The 21,027-nt window shown below is 33.4% G+C and overlaps 1 protein-coding gene across 1 annotated transcript; it reads right to left on the minus strand.

Moving 5' to 3' along the window:
• Positions 1-2,026: 2,026 nt before the first annotated feature.
• On the minus strand, positions 2,027-20,433 carry LOC120265559 (protein SUPPRESSOR OF QUENCHING 1, chloroplastic-like). The gene is given in 30 exon segments (XM_039273498.1): positions 2,027-2,355; positions 4,788-4,926; positions 5,121-5,270; positions 6,095-6,342; positions 6,801-6,837; positions 7,201-7,293; positions 7,905-8,012; positions 8,160-8,281; positions 8,357-8,406; positions 9,222-9,379; positions 9,872-9,965; positions 10,680-10,744; positions 11,154-11,258; positions 11,569-11,681; positions 11,684-11,765; positions 12,142-12,264; positions 12,695-12,790; positions 13,343-13,453; positions 14,360-14,435; positions 14,537-14,597; positions 14,820-14,898; positions 15,758-15,845; positions 17,027-17,159; positions 17,484-17,611; positions 18,197-18,255; positions 18,728-18,827; positions 19,441-19,535; positions 19,602-19,658; positions 19,743-19,843; positions 19,949-20,433. Coding segments are annotated over 30 exon segments (3,285 nt in total). The 5' UTR covers positions 20,325-20,433; the 3' UTR covers positions 2,027-2,317.
• Positions 20,434-21,027: the final 594 nt, after the last annotated feature.

Raw genomic sequence — 21,027 nt, forward strand, 5'->3', positions numbered from 1 at the left:
AAACACAAATTTTATTTATTTATTTATTTTTTTTTTTGTAGTAACTGAAAAGATTTAAACCTACTCCAAATTTTGAGCTATTATTTAGTACTACTTTTGTATCTATGTTGGATATAGTAATAATAATGGACAAATTTTATGTTTTTTTTAAATATACATATATATTTTTTTTTTTTAAAAAAAAAAAAATAAATAATAATAGTATAAATTTTAGGGGCCAATGGTGATGCTAGGTGTCAACCCAGGGTAAAAGAATAGTTAAAAAGTGGATATTCATGCATGATATTTTAAATGGCTGAAGAGAAAGAGAAGGGAAAAGAAGAGCAGTTGTTTTGTAGTGGGATAAGATTGAGAAGGAGGGACTAGGGTCTAGGGTCTAGGGAGGGCAATTTGGGAAATTTAAGAGGGATGTGGTGTCGTTTAGTTAGGGGCCTGGGGCATCACGAGGGGCTGAAAGCCGGTGGTGCTGACTGCTGAGTGAGTGTCCCCTCTTTCCTTTCAAATGCTAACACTCATACCTCTTCTTCATAAATTTCCCAAAAATAAGGAATATCTTACGCTTAAGACAGTGAGTGATTGAGAGCTCTCACTTCCCTTTCCTCCCCTACCCTCCCTCACTATATTATTCTCTCTGTGTTTGTGATTTCTTATATCTTTTTCTTTTTTTTACCTTATGTTTTTTCTTGTTACTTTTTATTACCAGCCTTTTTTCACCCCAACTGACGTTGATGTTACCGGCAAAAGCTTCCTGTTTTTGTTCTTTTGAGAATTACAGATAGATTCAAAATTTTTTTTTAAAGTATAAATAACACTGCTCAATGAACATGCTGTCCTGATATGTTTTTACCAAGGTTGTCGAGGGCCCGTAGAGACGATGGCCAGTGGCTAGGGGGTCGAGGTCGATGGGTTCGACCGGATCGAGCCAGGGGTTGAACCAGAGTCGATAATTAAATATAAAAAAATATAATAATAATTAATAATAAAGCAAATATAATATTAAACCCATAATTATATTATAAAAAAACATACTCAAATTTGATATTTAAATTGATAAATGACTTTTATATACTGATAGATTTTTCTAATTATGTCATTTATTTTTTTACATTTTTTTAAATATTTACAAATTTAATATATTAATATATAATTATTGAACTTCTCTCAATGTTATTTATTTATTTATTTGTTTATTGGTTGATTTTTGTTAAAATAAATAAGAAATTTAATTCACTAATTCTTATATCTCAATTGAGTTTTTTTATTTTTGTTTTTAAATTTTTCTTATATTTTTTTATTTAATTAGAATACTTTTAATTTTATATTTTTTTATAATAAAATTACACTCATTTATTCTTTTTATTTTTCTTAATAAATTAAATTTTTTTAGAAAGTATTTACATAACACATTAATATATTTTTATTTTTTTAAATGTTAATTTTTTTGTTGGTATGTTTATAATATATATATATATATTGTAATTCTATTTATTGATTATAAATTATAAATTAATATTAATAAATATACACAATTTTTGTGATTTTTTTAATGAGAAAAATAATAGTAAATTATTAAATAATGTAAAAAAATTAAACATTGTGAGCCCGATTGATCCCGGACCAGGGTCAACCGGTTCCCGATTGAACCGCCCTGGGTCACGGGTTAATCACGGGTTTTTAATACCCGGGTCGATGGGAGTATCCCGGGCCCGACCACATGGCCGGTTCCCGGTTTTTCCGGTTGAACCGGCCGGGCCGATCCGGGTCTGACAACCTTGGTTTTTACTACACGTACAGATGGGCTTCATTTTCGTATATTTATTTTTTTATATAAAAAAAATTAACTTTGCTTTCTAAGTTGTCAGTTGAAAAATAAAATAAAAAACAAAACTACATTTATAATAACAAGGAGAGTCCTTCTAAGTGTATATAGTGTAAAGTATAGACCTGATATGACTTGCCAAAACATAAAATCACATCTCATAATATACAATTAATTTCAATGAGATAACATAATGTGCAGACAAGATAATGTAAGCAAATATATAGCCATGGAGGGAGCATAGTATTAAGTATTCGCAATTTATAATTTATATTTTTTATATTTAAGGATGAGCCACCAGCTCTTGAAATGATAATGGCCACCCACATGAGGGAAGCAAGGCTCCATTATTGTGTCACATTGCCTTGCTTCTCAGTCCTGACCCACTTTTTCAATTTCCTTTTTTTTTTCTTCTCCTCTTTTTCTTATAAATAATATTTTTTTTTTTGAAAAAAAAAACCTTATTCCTATGTGACATGTACTTGTTGTATTGGCCACTCAGGACTTGTCTCCAATTACTCGTTCATCTTTGCTCCCTGCATTATAATCCTTCTTTTCTTTCAATGCTAATAATACCACTACTACTAATAATAATTAATAATAACTCCATGATGTTTTTTTCCTGTATGACTACTGGTTCTCAAACATTTCAAATTTCAATAAATGAAATCAATGTTAGTATAGTATTTTTTATTTTTTATTTTATTCCAAACATGTCCAAGTGCAGTGTATAGTTAGATTTTAAAAATGTTCAAGCCTGTTTTAAGCATGGAGACAAAAAGCGGTTCAATTTGTTAAGAGTGCAAAAAGTCTGTATAAGAGAATATGATCACAAAATGCTAACCATTGAATAGTTAATAATAATTCAATGAACCCATTAGCCTATGATAGTGATGCCATGATCATAGCTTCAACTACTAGTAATTAAAATCCTTATCCATAATGACTCCTCCACATTGAGATACCAACAACACTAGAACCAATTCATCTATTTCCTATGTCCACAAACACACAGAAAAACACATTGAACAAACATAATAATGCACAAGCATACACAATCAAAAATGGAAAAGAAAAGAGAGTGGGAGAAATGGGTACTATTATGGTTCAGATGGTGGTTAGGGTGCAAAGGTGTTGATCACTTGATCCATTAATAAAATCATGAAACCAGGTCATAAATAGATAAGGATAAAATAAAACACCCTTGTTGTTCTATTCTGCTGCTCTAGATAGGCATACAATTTCTTAAACCAAATCATCAATGAATACTTAGGATAATGGCATTAAAAGTAATCAATCCACTGTTCCATCACATGGTACTTTGTTTGGTCACCTCATTGGAATGGATAATTTTTCATATAAGTAGGTATAACATTAAAAGGAAAAAGAAATAGCTGACTTTTGTGGTTATGTGGAAAACATGTTTGTTTGGTGAAAGACAATTAATTAAGTCATGGATTAGTGGCAAAAGCAATAAGGGCGGCGGCCGTTTAAATGAACGGCGCCTGAGCCCTTGCGTAACGTATCATCAATATAGAAATTATCAACCAATGCTGGGTTGCCACACTGAATGACTCCCTAAAGCTTGCCAACCCTAACTTGGTCCCACTATGTCATTTCAAAGAAAACAATTAACATTGAGTACTTGGATGAGAGAGTTTGAAGGCCTTCAATGGACAATTTTAATAATACTCCACATATTTGTATTCTATTAGACTAACCTTCTCATTATTGGATTGTTATTTATCCAAATATATTTGAATTTGATCCATCTGCTTACCAAGATGAGTTAGTAAAACTAATATTAAGGGTAAAGCTCTCTGTACTGATCCAAAACTTTTACAACTTAGATCAAACTCCATTGATAAACATAATTAATATTTTTTATAACTCCAATTTTTTTTTTCAATTCTTAAAATTGTTTTACATTGTTGAGTATATTTCTCTTTTTCTTGTAGGATTATTTTTTTTTCAAATCTATTTCGTTTAATAACAAAAATTACTGTCACTTCCGTACAGGCGAAAAATTATCCATTCATCTCCCTAATGATGGCAGGCTGGCTAAATATCTAACTAGGCAATGATTTAAGGTTTGCTAATAACCATACAAGAAAAATAAATTAACAAATGTCAATCCACTAAGAAGAAGGGTAGATAAAAAACAATTCATTCTTAAAAAAAAAAGAAAAAGAAGGACTATTATTAAAAATTAAGGAGATCATGATCCTTGTTTGACAAGGATTTGTTGGAAGCTCACAAGAAAGAGCTAGGGAGCCTTTCCAACAAATCAAAGTCTTAATCTAACCTCTAAATGTCATTTAGGATAATGACCCAGGGAAAGCAACATTATATATTATTGGTCTCCCACACACACAAACAAGAAAAAAGATCAGGTTTTAAAGGCAAACAAACATATATGCAACTTATTTCTTCAGTGGTACGTTTAAGCATGTGTGAGTGCTATTCATTTGAGCAGCATATATATTAGAATAATTAAACCCTAGTTTTCGTTAGCCAAAAGATCATCTAGACCTAAAAATATTTTATTATAAATTTTTAAGGGCAGCAGCAGGAGTATTATGCAATGTCTGGCACCAAACAAGCTCGGTCCAATCACAGACTTTAGAATGACTGAATAGACTTGCATCAAAGTTGGTATTAAGGACTAATGAGCCATGTCTGTAAGCAATCATCAATTATAAAGAGAAAACAGCGCAGACACTGCTCAACAGCCGACACACTTAGACGAGACGCACTACTAAACTTTCATATTTCAATAGCATACTTAAATCTTAAATCATATCAAAATCTTTATTCTTTGTTCTTCTTTTTTGTTTGCCTATTCATTGTTTGATTATGGCCAATTAACACATGTACAGAAAGAAGAATTGAGCTTCAAAATTTTTTTTTTTTTGATATTTTTTTGTTTGATTTTTTGACTATTGTTTGATTGGTAGTTGTAGTGTACCTGTAGGGGATGCTTTAGGCATAACAGTGAAGGAGAGCTTTATCTCTGAAGGATCAGGCTTTGGCACTAGTTGCTGGAATGACACATCAAAGGCTAGTGACTGGTATAAGCACACCTCATCCACTTTGCAATAGTAAACCTGCCAAACATAACATGACTGTCTGAATTGTCTGCTCTTTGGAAGTGATAATTAACTGGCTCTTTTGGCAGGTAAAATTTCAAAAACTTTTAAATGAAAACAACTCCAAAGAGAAGCAAAATTTGACACTTCTCTTGGTTCAGATAGCATGTCAACATCAAAGAAATTCTAAAAGTTATGCTACAGTATAGTACCTTGCAATTTATGCTACCCATAGCACGAGAAGCAGCTGTTCTTTGGAAGTGAAGGGACACAGTTCCATCTGGGTTCAAAAACCCATTTGAGGGTTCTATGTTTATTGCATCTGTAGGCTCAGTTTCTACTTCAAATTTACTGCGAGCTTCCTGTATTTTAAAATAATGTAATAAAATGACAAAAGAATCAATACTCATCATCTTTTATCAAAATATTCGTGCAATAAATAGCACCACCTCGTTTGGTGGTTATATACAATACAATTTTAAGATGATAACATTGCTCATGTTTAATTTTGTTAGTGCCTAAAATTGAAACAGAGAACCATTGACCATGGGTGCAATTTTAAGATAATAGCATTGCTCATGTTTAATTTTGTTAGTGCCTAAAATTGAAACAGAGAACAATTGACCATGTGCAGATGTGCAGAAGCCAAGTGCACCACTTAGTGATCAAGTGTTACAAGAAACAATGGGTTAAAGAAAAGGCCTTAAGAATTATGATTAATCAGGATGGATCAGAAGGCATATGGATGAGTTTAACTGAAGTGCGTGAGACAGAGCAGAAAGCAAGCTCACTCAAAGCACAACAGACAGACAGAGGTTTATGGGAAGTCAAATAGGAATTTCTAGTGTAAACATTAGGAACAATTATTACTTGGAAAGCAGAAGACTAAGCATGTGAAGTTCTGATTTTTAACATCAGAAGAATTATGGGAAAGGTTTGAGAGATGGAAGAGGTTTAGTGTAGCTTGACAACTAAACAAAATATAAGACGTTACAGTAGTAGCAGGATGAGCAATTAAGGAGTATATAAATATAAGCTTTTCTTTCTACCAATGCTTATAGACAGGATAACTATTTTTCTAGTTTAACATTGCAAAAATACTGTGTTGAATTCAGGTAGAAGTGAGATGGCATATACATAAACCCATAAACAAAGGTAACTTCAAGGGACAGAACAGACAACAAACCTTAGAGAAATGGTAACCATCGGGGACTGAAATAAAAAGATTCAAGTACCCTTCCGAAGAAGAACCACCATCAATTGCAATAATTTGGGTATCTGCAGATACCCGTCGTCTAAGGCGTTTCAAGGATTTCTGTTTAGGTGATGGTGGCGACACTCCTTTCAATTCCAACGTACGCAGCACAGGATCTTTAGCATTCAAGTCTAAGTATCTGATCAAATTGTTATTTGTATCTGCTATGAAAAGCTTTCCTGCAATGAATTACCAAAAAAAATTAACTATAGAAAAGCTAAGATTATATGCCCGAAAACCACATTCAATTACTACATTTGTAAGTAACATTATTGAGTTTTTTTTAAATACCTGCAAACTGTATATAGTTACCACATCAGTATCCCAATACAACTCTTATATGAGCATAATGACTCAGCTTGACACAATTACTCAAGATACAATTTTTCCAGCATATAGTCAACAACGTACCCAAGAAATGGCATTTAAAATGTCTAGTAATATCATGATTCACAAGGAGAACATAATGTCTCACAACAAAATAAAAACTAAAATTCAACTAGATACTGATAAACTCGTGATATATTTTCTGCCCAATTATTTTATCACAGTAAACAAAGCATAGGTCCAATAAGCTGGAAACCAATAGAACAAAATGCATGAAAACATTTTACTCAATACAGAAAGAAAAATGTACCATTCTCTGCTTCAACAATCCCTGATGGCTCTGAAAGCTGCATCCACATCATGAGCATCAGTAAATTATCCACAACATTTGTTTTTCTTTCATAAAATTAGATATCTAGAATAATATAGAATACAGGATTAAACGGTATTAAACTTAATCATTACCTAGTACAAGAATCTTTTGGGAGAAATTGGAAAAAGTAAAATCCTCAAATGGTTACAGCTCAAAATAAATAACAATCATATAAAACCATCAAGTGAAGGAATCAGTAATTTCTTTCAAAATCTTATTAATGGTTTGCTTTTTCTATAGAAAATCCCGGTATTCTGAAGCAGATTATTTATGTTGTCATGCTTTCAACAGTTGATTGAAGATGTTGATCAAATTGAAATAGAAACAAATTCCACACCTGAGAAGACAAAGGCATGCCATCCTTGAATCCAGCTTTTCCAGTCCCAGCTAATGTCGTAACCCTTCTACCAACTGGGTCAAGTTTCTTGACCTGTCATTTCAACATAAACATTTGAATGTTCGAAATGCCTGCATTAGATAAAGGTAAATGCAACTACAGATCATAATAAACATGATGCGCCACTCAAACTAGGTCAGTTAGTAGATAAGGCTTAATCGTAACATATTACTATAAAAAAATGTTTGTTACAGAAGCTAGACACTAGTAAATAGTAAACAGAGGAAAATGATTGGAGTAGGATGATTAAAAAAAGACCTAACACACATACACACACACAACTGATGTCTTCTTCAAATTTACTCTTTCAAAAATCAGATGATATATAAACTTATTCCAAAAGAAGCAACTAGTTTCATTATACCAAGTTTACTGGTTTCTCCAATCATCCAAAGCATACTAATGTTCCGGAAATGAATTAATAGTTTATACTTTTTACCTTGTGATTGTAGGAATCAGCTATATAAATTTCACACACACACACAAGTGATGTCTTCTTCAAATTTACTCTTTCAAAAATCAGATGATATATAAACTTATTCCAAAAGAAGCTACTAGTTTCATTATACCAAGTTTACTGGCTTCTCCAAACATCCAAAGCATACTAATGTTCCGGAAATTAATTAATAGTTTGTACTTTTTACCTTGTGATTGTAGGAATCAGCTATATAAATTTGACAATCTTTACTGCACAGTACACCCAATGGGTGCTGGAAAAGTGCATCTTTGGCTATTCCATCATGATCACCAAACTGCAAAAGCAAAACAATGAAGAAAATGCGCAAAAATGGATTAAATGAAAAAGCTATTCAGCATTTGAAGAGTCGCATTTCATATTGTAGTTTTTCTTCAACTGCAAAATTCAATTTTAATATTGGAGACAGTTTACAGCTGAATACCTTAAACAAATTTTCTGGGAATAGTGGATCACCTCCAGCTAGTAACCTTGACCCTCCAGTTTTCAGATCAAGGGCACGAATAGAACTACTCTCACTATCAGCTATGAACAACTCCTGAAAGTCTGTTGAAAATATTGCAGTTTGACCTCAAAAATAATACTTGAAAGGCATATACCAAGAAGCAAAAAAATCATTACCAGTTGATAAAGAGATCCCAGATGGCTGTGCAAATGATGTGTTCTCAGAACTGCATCATATGCTACAAATTAATCAAAAATGATTTGTACACGGACACAACGAAGAAAAGAAAAAGACTGATCACGAGATGTGTCACATGAAATTAGCAAAGATTAGAAACAGTTGCTATAAAAGTGTAACCAAAAAAGGAACAACATCTATGCTAACAATGAACCGCATGCCACAGTTATGGTATTATTAATGATGAAAGTAATTGAACTGAACTTCATAAATATTTTTAGTAAGACTCATCTAAATTTTTTGTGCTACTTAGGTCATTTCAGAATTCAGAATTGTCTCTTTTACAGAAAAATCCCTTCTCTGATTTCAAGAGAGTGAAAAAAAAAAAATCAATAAACAACAGTGACTGAATGGCAATAGTAAACATTAAATCCCATCTCCTTCCGCTAATTCCAGTGAAAAGATTCACTTGGATGATTTTTTTACTATGAAATCTTTCAACATGTTATATTTGTCATTATTCAACAATCCACATCACAACTAGGGAGGGTAAGGGATAGAACTAGTGATATAGAAGAGTAGATTTGCAGCATATCAATTGTCAAGTTATAACTATGTTCACAACTAGATCCATCAGAAAAAGATTTCTGATATAGTATGAAAATCAGAAATGCAAATTAAATAAGTGATCACATGTTTGGTGAAAACATATTTTGGACCTAGTGCAGTTGATTTATTACAACAAGCTTTGACAATGAAATATGTTATTTGTACTTTGTTGAAGCACATTGTTTCAAACTAAAGATAAGGATCAACTTACAGCCTGTTAGCAGTTATATCCATCCTTTGTGTTGATATCCTTACCTTGACCCATTCAGATTCCTCTCAAAGCCATCTCCACTGAAAGCTTTGGAAATTCCATTTAATGTATTGTGCTCCCAAATTTGATGCTGTCCAGCCATTGCAATGTATACCATCTCTCTCACGGGGTCATAGGAAACATCCCATGGAGAGTTAAGGATCTGAACGAGATCATTCAAGGTCAAGATAACTCAAAAACTAATGACATAATGAACTTCAGCCAAAAATTAAAAGAAAGAAAAATGTAAATTGCCTAGCATGATCAATACTATGCCTTCTAAAATTTTCATTTTTCAGGGGTCTGCCTCACTTTACCACCAGAGAGGTCCAACAAACTTCCAGAGTAAGCAGCATAGCTCTCAAATAACAAAGCAAATCTAAATTTCCTGTGCGCCTTAGTCAAGAAATTAAATGGGTCATTAACCTCTCTGTGTACATGTATAAATTCCATCTTCGCAAACTGGTGAACACCTTTGTATACTATTTGGAAAGGTTATATTTGGAAGACATAGACAAGCAAATAGTTTATGATGAAGACATCTGGTTAGCAAGTACACTATCAGGTTTCTTACTGATGAGTTCATTTTCTTCCTCCTCTGTACACTGGAATTATCTACATAATATGTACAACATCATGTTCCCTGAGTTCTTACCTGAGCATTTCCTTTCTTCCCCCCTCTATAGTCCGATCCTTTAGTTCCATTGCCAGCAAGAGTTCTTACTGTCTCGTTGATGAAATCAATCTCCCTACAGAAATACAGACGTTAATAACATGGAAAATTTAACTAGCATATCATGATCAAAATAATATACATAAATACATAGGGTAAAGAAGAAGAGCTAAATTAATTCAATTTAAGCCACTAATTTTGGATATTGAGGGCTTTATAATGTATCAGAAAAACAGTTGGGACAGATACTAGACTGCATATTCTTCTGAGCTCAAGCAGTAAAACATTCTCACTGAAAGCTATGTTATACCATCTAGAAGGGTATGAGACTTCTCAGCTTTCAATAGAAAATTTAATAATATATAGATCAAAGTACCTGCCACAATTTCTTCAGAAATCATTTAAAGGTTTTTTCAGTAAATATGTGACCATAATCATGAATTTCAGCTTTTCCTGCTACATTATGATGAAAATATGCTCTCACATAACAAGACCAACTAAGACAAGTACCTCTGGGAAAGAAAAATTTTGGCAATAAAACATAAGTTCTATAACAATAATAGAAATCCTCTCATCATTTAGTACACATAATTTTCTACATACAAATACAAACAACATTCTGAGACCCATGGCACTTTCCTCTTAATCACCACAATAGCAATAATAGAAACTTCACAAGAGCTTGTGCAGGGTTCAATCTGATAGGCTTAAAGAAAAAACCTTATTTCAACTTATTCAAGCATTCTTCATGTATATCAGATACAAAGTGAGGCTCACAGTTTCCACATACCTCAAGGCATGATTTTCTGTATCTGCCACATATAAGAGGTTCTTTTTTGGGTTGTAAGCTAAACCCTGGAAGCAAAACATTTTAACAATGATGAAAGCATGTATTTAGCACTGAAAAGAAAAAGGCTTGACAGTAATGCATTTTTCTTAGTTAATCATAATGTTCTCAGGCTTCTATGTATGATCATGATATCAAAATTTTGACTTACATAAGCAAGTAATAACTAAATAAATCTACGTAGTGACGAGTTTTAAGGAAAAAATAATAAGTAAAAGTTTGTCATTTATATAGTAGATGCTCTCAGCATGTAAAACAAGACTTTATCAAGTGATGGGGAATTGTTTATGCAGAAAGCCCTATACCTTCTTATGATTTATTCTCTCTATATCGACCTCTTATGCCCTAAGCTCCTCCTTTTGAACCTAATTCTGTCCTGGCTCATAGAAGAGATATTATATTTATGGCAATCCTTACCTGAGGGCGTCTAAAAGAGGCCTTGTCAAAGGTACCATCAAGAAAGCCTTCTTCTCCACTGCTCCCAACTTGAAGAATAAAATTTCCATCCAAGTCTGTTACCACCTGGCTTCCAAGGAAGATAATCATATGTGAATTAAATTCAGAGTTAAAAATCAATTGATAAAACTAACACCGCACTACATCAAGTTCACATAATCCATTTGTTACAACTAGAAAAATAATGTGACAACTGGCCCCGAGCTTTAGTTGGTTTTTAACTTGACGAAGAAGAGAACTTGAAATAACTAGTAAAATGTGGAAAATGGGATGCAAGAATACTTGTTGCACAAGTACAATAATTGTATGATATAAAGAGTGTTATTTAATAGAAATACCTGCTAAAATGTGAAAAATGGGATTCAGGAATACTCACTATACGATTATGATTACTGTCTGATATAAAGAGTCTGTTGTTCAAGACATCTATGGCAAGTTTCCCAGGGAATTTCAATGGTGATGCCAGCAAAGGACGGTCATTATCCTTTCCAATGCTAGGGGGATAGGTCTGTTCTCCAGTAATTTCTTTTCCTGGTAGAACTGAAGAGCTGCTTCTATGAAATCATCAAGATCCTGCAATCAGAAATGAAGCATGGAATGATGGCATTCAAATGGTACACCACAACATATTTAATGAATTTTTAGTAAATTCTCAATCAATTGATGATGGAACTAAAACAAAATAACAAACAGCAACAGCAAAATTTGAGGAATAAAGTGATTCATCAGAAAAATAACTGTTTTATTCTTAGTGTGTGTGCGTGTGTGACTATGTGTCGGTGGAGAGGGAGAGAGAGAGATGGATGACACTTAGTGTCAAATCTTCAGCAAACTATCCATCACATAAATCTTAGGAATCATGGTTCATGCTGTAACACAAGCCCAAATGGGTAATGACTTGAAAAGAAGAGTCTTTGATGCAATTCACAGTAGAGTTGAAGACTGTTACCTTTCGATGTCCTTCACCAGATATTTGCGCTAGGATCTTTCCATTAGGTCCAACAATGACAAATGTTGGCCAGGAATTTACTCCCAATTCCCGCCACAAATACATGTCACCATCATTTACAACCTAAGACAGACAAAAACAAACGAAGGATGACATTGAGAATGATAAACATAAGACAGATGGCAACAAATAATAGTAAAGCAGGAGGGATACTTGCTCCAATATAAATATGCAATATACAAAAAAATACATTCACATCATTGCAGAACGTCAAATATACTAATTACAAATATCTACTAAATTTCATTTCGAAATTGTTAATCTAAAATTGCCAGATAATTCAGATATCCATAAATTAGGTTGAGACAAAGAAAGAGCAGGTTTATTAGTTGTTTTATAATGGTGGAAGTTCTTGATTCCTCTAACATACTGTCAAGGAACAATCACCTTGTACATTCTTAAGTTCATTTCTTTATAGCCTAGTTTTCAAAATTATCACTAGGAAAAAATTTCTATTTTTGTCCTTTGACATAGTGGAGCAAGTTTAACATACAGGGTGGGCAATGTTATAACGCAAGACTGCATTGCGGATTGCTTCCAAGTCTTTCTCATTATCAAACTTTGCAGAGTGCACTCCTACAACAGTGAACTGCACAGAGATAAAGCTTTTATGTAAAACATCAACAGGGTAATATCAACAATCAATGGAAAGATTTAAGATGAAAAATAAAAGAAACAGATAATTAAATACATTGTGACTAATAGAGGAAAGCTGTGGATAAACAGAATTCTGCTGATAACTTCGAGACAATAACTCTTGCATGGTCAAAATCTAATATACAATGGTCTGAAACAAGACCATTTATTTCCTAACATCTGAATTAACTTCTAAAATGAACAAAACTACAAAATTGTCAAACAAGGAAATCTTACAAGTTGAGGCTTTTTTAAATTTATTATGTCAAATAAGTCTAATAAGCACAAATTGTCTCTGAATATTATGTCAGTTGCCATCAATACAAATAAACGCAGAAAACTAAAACTAATGTATCTCCAAGGCTGTGATAAAAGAACAGCAGAAAATGTAGCATCAACCGAACAACAAAATCCCAAAAACCAACTGTAAACAAGTCGAAGAAACAAATCGCAAGCTCAATCTCACAATTACTGACTGAAAAGATTTAAAAAATGCATTAAGTACCGGCTTATCACTGTATTTCTTTTCTAAGAATTCCAGGTCTGGCAGCACATGCATACAGTTAATACAACAGTATGTCCAAAAATCCAGTAGAACTACTCTACCCTTCAAATCCTGGATCAAAAACACATGTGAAAAAAAAGAGTTTAGATGATTAAAGGGCATATCAATTACAATGCTAACACTTGATTTCAAGAGGAAAACAATCAACATACTGTCAGATGCAGAGGAATTAAGTTAAGTCGCAAACAAGCAATTATTTGTGATACCTATGCAATCACAGTCAGTTCGATTGTGTGACTTTAAAGAATCAAACAAACTTCATGATGCCTATTCAATACAGTAATAGAAATTACACAGCCTAAATTCCACTACCAGAATGAGGAATGAGCTTTGAATTTATGTAGCAAGCCCCTCACCCCAGACAGACACAGGCATAACCAGGATGCCAATGAGCCACTTTGTTGTGTGTAACAGGAATAAAGTGATTGCGAGTCTAACAATTATCTCACCCACGCGCGCGCCCACACACACTGTTCAAATTTTAATCAAAATCAATGGCTCAAACATTTCACTTGAGAGTTCAGAATGTCAGTAATCATTGATTCACTAAGAGTATTCAACGTTGAAGCCTAAACTATATAGTAGCTGCAATGGCATCAAACAGTTTAAGTTACATAAATACATTCCATGCATCCATGTCCAAGAAATTACTTAATAAATCAAAATCAATGGCTCAAACATTTCGCATGCGACTCAGAACGTAAGTAATTTTTCTTTCACTACTCTAGAGTATACAATAATGAAGCCTAAACCATATACTAGCTGGAATGGTATCAGATAGTTTATGTTACTTATATACATTCCATGCATCCATGTATAAGAAATTGCTTAAAAAAATAATGAAGCCGATAATGGAGGGAGAGGCTAATAATGGATAAAAAAAGGACTAAGATGGAAGCACATTTGCACACCATTTAAACATTATTAGGAAAAACAGCAATACGCAATGAGAACTACCCTTTGAAACTGAAGTGGAGCAGCATTCAGCCAATCAAGCTGTGATGGAAATTCGGGCATACTCGAACCAGAGCCACTCCATGAAAAAGAATAATGAATAAATGAGAGTAGGAATCCAAAGAAATACAAGTCCGAACACACACAAATCCCTGATAGTGAAATTAATTTGTGGCATACCTCTCTTCGAAATCAGAGATATATTTTTTCATTTGTTCAATTCTTGATGATCCTGGATCTCCTATAACCAATAAACAGCAAGTTACTTGTTGGAAATTCACAGCAATTAAATGACAAATAAAGAGAAAGAACAACTAAATCCTTAAATTTCATATTTAATTCCATCTGCCAGAAGCTCAACATAAAATTAGATGTTGCTCTAGATGAAAAAGAAATTAAACTTGGTCAAATTTCTATATTGAAAATAGAGAACATTGGTAGATAGGAAGGCATATTAGCTAACCTTCATTCTGACCAAACATGGAACGATCAACTCTAGAAAATAAATTTAGAATCCCTTTCACAGACGCATATTGCATGGCCTACAGGAAGAAAATAGAATTGTGATACATAAGCCTCTTGTAAAATCAGAATACTTCATTCAATCTGTAGTCAAGATGCCAATGTCTACGGTATATTGATGCTTTAGAGAAAATATATTTTTCTCAAATTGCTCTCTAGAAAAATCTTACAGGTTCTTAAGAAAGCAGGTTAATATCAACCCTGATCCAATATTGCTACCAAACACAAACCTGACAGATTACTCTAACAACAATTAAACTTGAGGACTCAAATATCAGCCCCGATTCAATGTATTAGAAATACTTCAGCAAACCTGACACAGATTATTCTTGGAACAATTAAACTAAAGGAATTACATATCAACTCTCAGTAAAACTGCCACATGCCTGACAGATTACTGTTAGAACAATTAAACTCGAGGACTCAAATATCAGTCCTGATTAAATGTATTAGTAATACTACAACAAACCTGACACAGATTATTCTTGGAACAATTAAACTAAAGGAATCACATATCAACCCTCAGTAAAACTGCCACAAGCCTGACAGATTACCCTTGGATGAATTAAAATAAAGGAATGAAGTATCTCAGCCAACATGCAAAGAACTAGAAGTCATGCCAATCAGACACAAGCTTATCTATAATGAAAATTCTAAGTAATTCCACCTTAAACCAAACTTTATGCTTTTTCAATAATAGAATTGAAAACATGCTATGTTTGGAGAGACAACAACACAGAGCACTAGATTGCACATAAAAGAAAGGAAAGCAAGGAACTAAAGAGCATACATGTCCACCCTTACTGTTATGCAGAAAAAAACAGCAACATTATTTTAGATTCTGCATAGATAATTGTTTCCATGCTATATTATTGTTACCTTCCAATTTGTGATAGTAAAAACAAGACAAGAAATAGCAATTCCCAAACTTCCATATCTCAAAATGTCACGTCGAGAACCCTGTAACCTGTTGATAAAATGCAGTTGATTTTTGAAGCCATAAGGAATTCATAAAACATTGGTGAACTGCAAACAACGCAATATGTTTAGAGCAAGAAAGCACAACCAGTAGTCAATGAAAATGAGAATTAAAATGGAAATAGGGAAATGACCACAGAAAACCATTTTGGTAGACTGGAAAATTCCATAAAATTAGTAGGAAACACAAAAGGCTTTATGTTTACAACTAACAATTGGCAGCCTACTGCTTGCAGAGAACTTTGAAACTGACTTGTCTCCTATAATTTCAGGTCCAATAAACCAACAAACTGACCTAATCCTAAACATAATATTATATGGAGTTGGCTATAATGGTCCTCTAGATAACTATTCAAACTTCGCCACAAGTTAATCCTTCGCATTAATGTTTTATATCATCAATTTAACTTAGAGGGTAAAACTTAAGTAAACAGACCCAAAGTCAATTTTTGTTTCTAAAGTTTTAATCATGCATAGACTTCTAAAAACTGCAAACTCTTTTGGGTTTCATTTTATGTGATACTTTCCTCCAGAATAATGAAAAAGAAACACTAATACACCCATACATAAACTAGTTTCAATTAACTAACCCAAGAGTTACAGGCAACATGCAAGATACAACATGACAACATTCCATAGAAAATCTGCATAAAATCAAAATTTTAAATAATGTTAAAGTATTATCTTCATAAAATTCAACAATAAGGCCTTCTTCCTTCTTCTAGATTCTTAAATACGAAATTGACTTCACTGCATTATGAATTAACAGAATTAGAAAAGAGACAGATTTTCCTGTACAAAATAAAACTGATCAATCCAGACATTTTTCATTTACTTAGACCTTTAGAAAAAGCATAATAATAATCTCTATATTGTCAAACATAAAATTTCTATTAGGTCATGGGATCCAAATAAGTCAGAACAGATTTCCCAGAAATCTTTTAGACCAACTACAAACTGAGTTTAAAAGCAATTTAGTGAAACAACTACTGAAAGCATTTAGCAGCAATCTGATCAAGAACTAAATGGATTTTCCTGCATCAATGAAGGTTAACAGTCATGCAAGAAAATTAATTGATTACAATACTGCCAAAAAATTGACAGATAAGAAAAATAATTGCATGAAATAAGTTATGAAAAGGAAGACTCGGGTTTTGATACTACTCTTACCACCCAAGAAAGTCGGCATGCTCACCAGCAGAGTTCATATTCTGAACAATACCAGAATTAACCTCTCCATTTGTCAGCTCTAAGGATGTATCTTCCAGAGCACTGTTATTTTGAAGGTTCTGCATCTTCTTATCTGCAACAAGCTTTATTTGTTAAAAATAAAAAGCATAGAGAAAAATTAACACTCTTATCCACCAATATCACATGGTTAATATCAAAGCACATTAAGTGACACCATGACCAATTCTGAACTTTAGATCATCGACAAAGAAAACAGATGCAATCAACAAAACTATATAGTGCCCATCAAATAGAAAGTGTCTACATATTTGAAAATTCTCAAGATTTCTGCAATAAAATACATAAATAAATAAATATTGAGCCATGAAAGTATTTTGATGGAATATAGCATCTCTATAGAGGAAAACAGCAATAAGGTACTCTTTGAACTACATACTATGCGAACCAGAATCACCACCATCTAAAATATCCTGAACTGAAATATTTCCTATCTCCTTTCTTATAAGTGAAGGGTTAGCTTGCTCTAGTGAGTCTTCAGACAACGTAGTGGTCACAGCTATACATCTGCAAAAGCACAATAACAGAAAAAATCAAATCAGGGCTTCCAGTGTTTGATTTCAAAACATTAAATCCAGGACAGTAAGATCTAACATGACATGCAGCCAGCGAATCAACAGCCTGTAAACCAAAGCATCAATATTTGTACCTTTAAAGTCCATAAATGTGAAGGTAAATGAAAAACAACATGCAACTTAACAAGGATATAGATAAATGACCAGCGTCTTTATTTTTTATCTTACTATGTTCAATACATTCCTCGTATTTTCCCACATTTCTAAATGTGATAGCCTATCTAATATAACCAGGATCATTAACTTGGAAGAGAGTAAACCCCCAAATATAGGCCAATTACATATGTGATTGCATAACTAATAGAACCAAGATCATTACCTAGGAAGCGACTCACGGCAAACTCCAAATATAGACGAAATACATTATGAATCGGTAGTGTGACAGATTGGACATGCTACATAAACCAGTAATGCTCAAAACCATATGAACAAGAATAACAGGCATTACAGCAAAGTTTTTATAAGCTACCTATCTGGAAGGAATAGCATTAAACCAATAAAGATTATCTAAGCATACCTCATTCCAGCAGCTTTGGCAGCTTGAATTCCAGCAAGAGCATCTTCAATAACAATGCACTGTTCAAAACATTTCATAATTAAATATATATATATATATATAAAGGTTCATTCACGATTCCAGCCAAAAAGATCAGATTGCAAATTTGGGAAAAGATTTATTCTCAAACGTTGGGATAAGCCATATAATGGGATATATACTTATGATAAATTTATTCCTACGTTACAAAAATAACTTTGCTGAAGTAAACAACAAACTAGCACACAATGCCCAGGCAGTTTGCCGTTATGGAAAGGAAAGATGTAGTGGTAACATCATGCAGACAGATATGTTGTTTGACTAGTGATTTTAGCACAGCAATCGCTTTGGCTGAAGTAACAACAGAATACTGCATAATGGCCTGCTAGTGCCAGATAATGTAAAGGTAAGATGTAACATAAGCATCATGTCAACAAATATGTTGTTTGACAACAATGACAAGTGATTACCAAATTTCTATTAGTAATTTAAGGGGAACCAAAAGCAACTTACCTCATGAGTGGGTACATTTAAGTTCTTAGAGGCCGCAAGAAAAATATCTGGAGCAGGCTTCAGATTTTCAAAAGCATCAGCTGACACAATTGCATCGAATCTGATGCCACGACATCAAAAGCAAGGCCAATATATTGTTTTAATTGATAAAAAGAACAAAGCCAGAAGAAAAATAAGCATTCTGCTGCCAATCGAAGCGTAAATATAAAATAAGAAAATGCAATGACATGCATATTACTTCTCACTCCATAACTATCCAAGAATTCATATAAAAGATAGGCTGGGCAAGAATATATAGTTAACTGGAAAAAAAAAGCCCATCATGTTACAAAGATTTAGGCTAATACTAGTGGTTGCCACATGTTAACAAAGGAATGCCTAAAATAACTTCCTTAACTTAGTGATTCAAAATACCATTAGAATCCTATCCATAGTGGGTTTAAATGTACATTCTGAGGTAAAACTGCAGGAATGGTACTGATTTAGCAAATAAGCAATTCAAGATATCACCAAGATCCTTTGAGCAATACTATGTGAACCATCTCCCAGTAAGATTTTCAAAACCTGTTATAACTTATAACACAGTCTCAGGCAAATAAATACATAACCTTAACAATGACCATGAAGACAAAAATAAACTTCCAACAATGTTAGAACATGCATGATTTGCACATACAATGAATTGTGTGAAAACAGAGATATAAAACACTTACAAAGATGAATCCAAACCAGCCGCAGCCAAGTTGGCGTCAACCTTGATCCTGTCCGCACTAGAAGCTACAGCCACCTTAAGCCCTCTACTTTTGCACTATTAAACAAACAACATCATTCAATCCCGAATCTTGTAATTCCAACAACATGTCATTGACTATACCTCCTTGACTAACTCCAATGCACCCGGAAATCCAATGCCAGAGTTGGGTTTAGCATACTGTAAGTGAAATTGCAATCAGGAAACAAGAAACACAGCATTATTGAACCCTAGAAACAAAAATTCTTCAAAAATCAGAAAAACCTTATCAAGATAAATCTCAAAGAAACGTTTCTTCGCGGCCTCCCGATCGAAATCCTTCACTCCTTTGACACCAGCCACCCCTCCAAGAAAATTCGCCTCCCCTGATCCATCAATCCACAAACCAAAATCAAGATCAATAACGCAAAATAGATTTCAAGAACTCAAACCAACAAGAAGATGAAGAATCAGAAGAAGATGAAACAAACCAGTGCCCATGAAGGGCACGAAGTCTTCAGCGGTGACAGAGACACCGATCTCAGCGAAAACATCAACAGCAGCCATCCTCGACACATCCTCACTGTTACAAAGCACGCCGTCCATGTCAAAGAGCACCGCCGATACCTTCCCCCATTCCTCACCACCATTCTTGTCTCGAACCCCCATCACCTCCTCTTCCCGAGTAGTAGATGCTCCGGCAATGAAGCTCAATCGCCGGCGCCAACCGGCGAGGACGAAGGCTGGCGTCTCCGGGAAGGGAACAATGGAGAAGCACGTCTTCTTCGATGGTTGGGAAGGGTAGAGTTGGTATTTAAAAAGGCGAGAAGGGCCAGTGAGATTTATAGCCGTCGAGATGAAGGCCATGAGTGAACAGTATGGTATGAAATGACGAAAAGGCCCTCAATGTATAACAAAAGAGGAAAAGAGATGGGTTGATATCGAATTGTTAAACGTTATTATGGAGCTGGATTCTGGATTTTTGAGAAGCGGGATTTATCATGAGGATATGACACGTGGAAGAATAATAATTCGCCACGTTGCATGACCCGTTGGTAGGGATGTGCTAGAAAAGGCTTATCTACCTTGGTTTGATATAGATCACTCATCATGCATTATGATCCCAAATATTCTCAATATTTATAATATAATTATTAAAACTTATTTTTGACTTGTAAATAAACTTTGCATCAATTCTTATTTTGGTCATTAAAGTAAAAAAAAAATTATTCAAATCACTAAACTTACCGGATAGATGATAAATGCTTTTATTACCATTTAATTAATTTTTTATTATGTAAATCAAAGAAAACCTAAGCTTTGTGCAAAGAAATAATATATGCATTTCCATACATACTTTTTATATGATCATTTTTTCTTTTTATTTACAATACCTTGTCCATGATTTTTATGTGACTGTCTAATCTATTTATAATTTCAATGACTTTTTGAAAAAAAAAATCATTTTTCACTGAGAAGGAAATGAAATACTAGTTCTTATATTTGAGTGATATTATTTATATATTATTTACATTTTTATCTATTATCAAAAATACTAAATAAAATTGTA

Source organism: Dioscorea cayenensis, chromosome 7, assembly GCF_009730915.1.
Source record: "Dioscorea cayenensis subsp. rotundata cultivar TDr96_F1 chromosome 7, TDr96_F1_v2_PseudoChromosome.rev07_lg8_w22 25.fasta, whole genome shotgun sequence".
NCBI classification, from domain to species: Eukaryota; Viridiplantae; Streptophyta; class Magnoliopsida; order Dioscoreales; family Dioscoreaceae; genus Dioscorea; species Dioscorea cayenensis.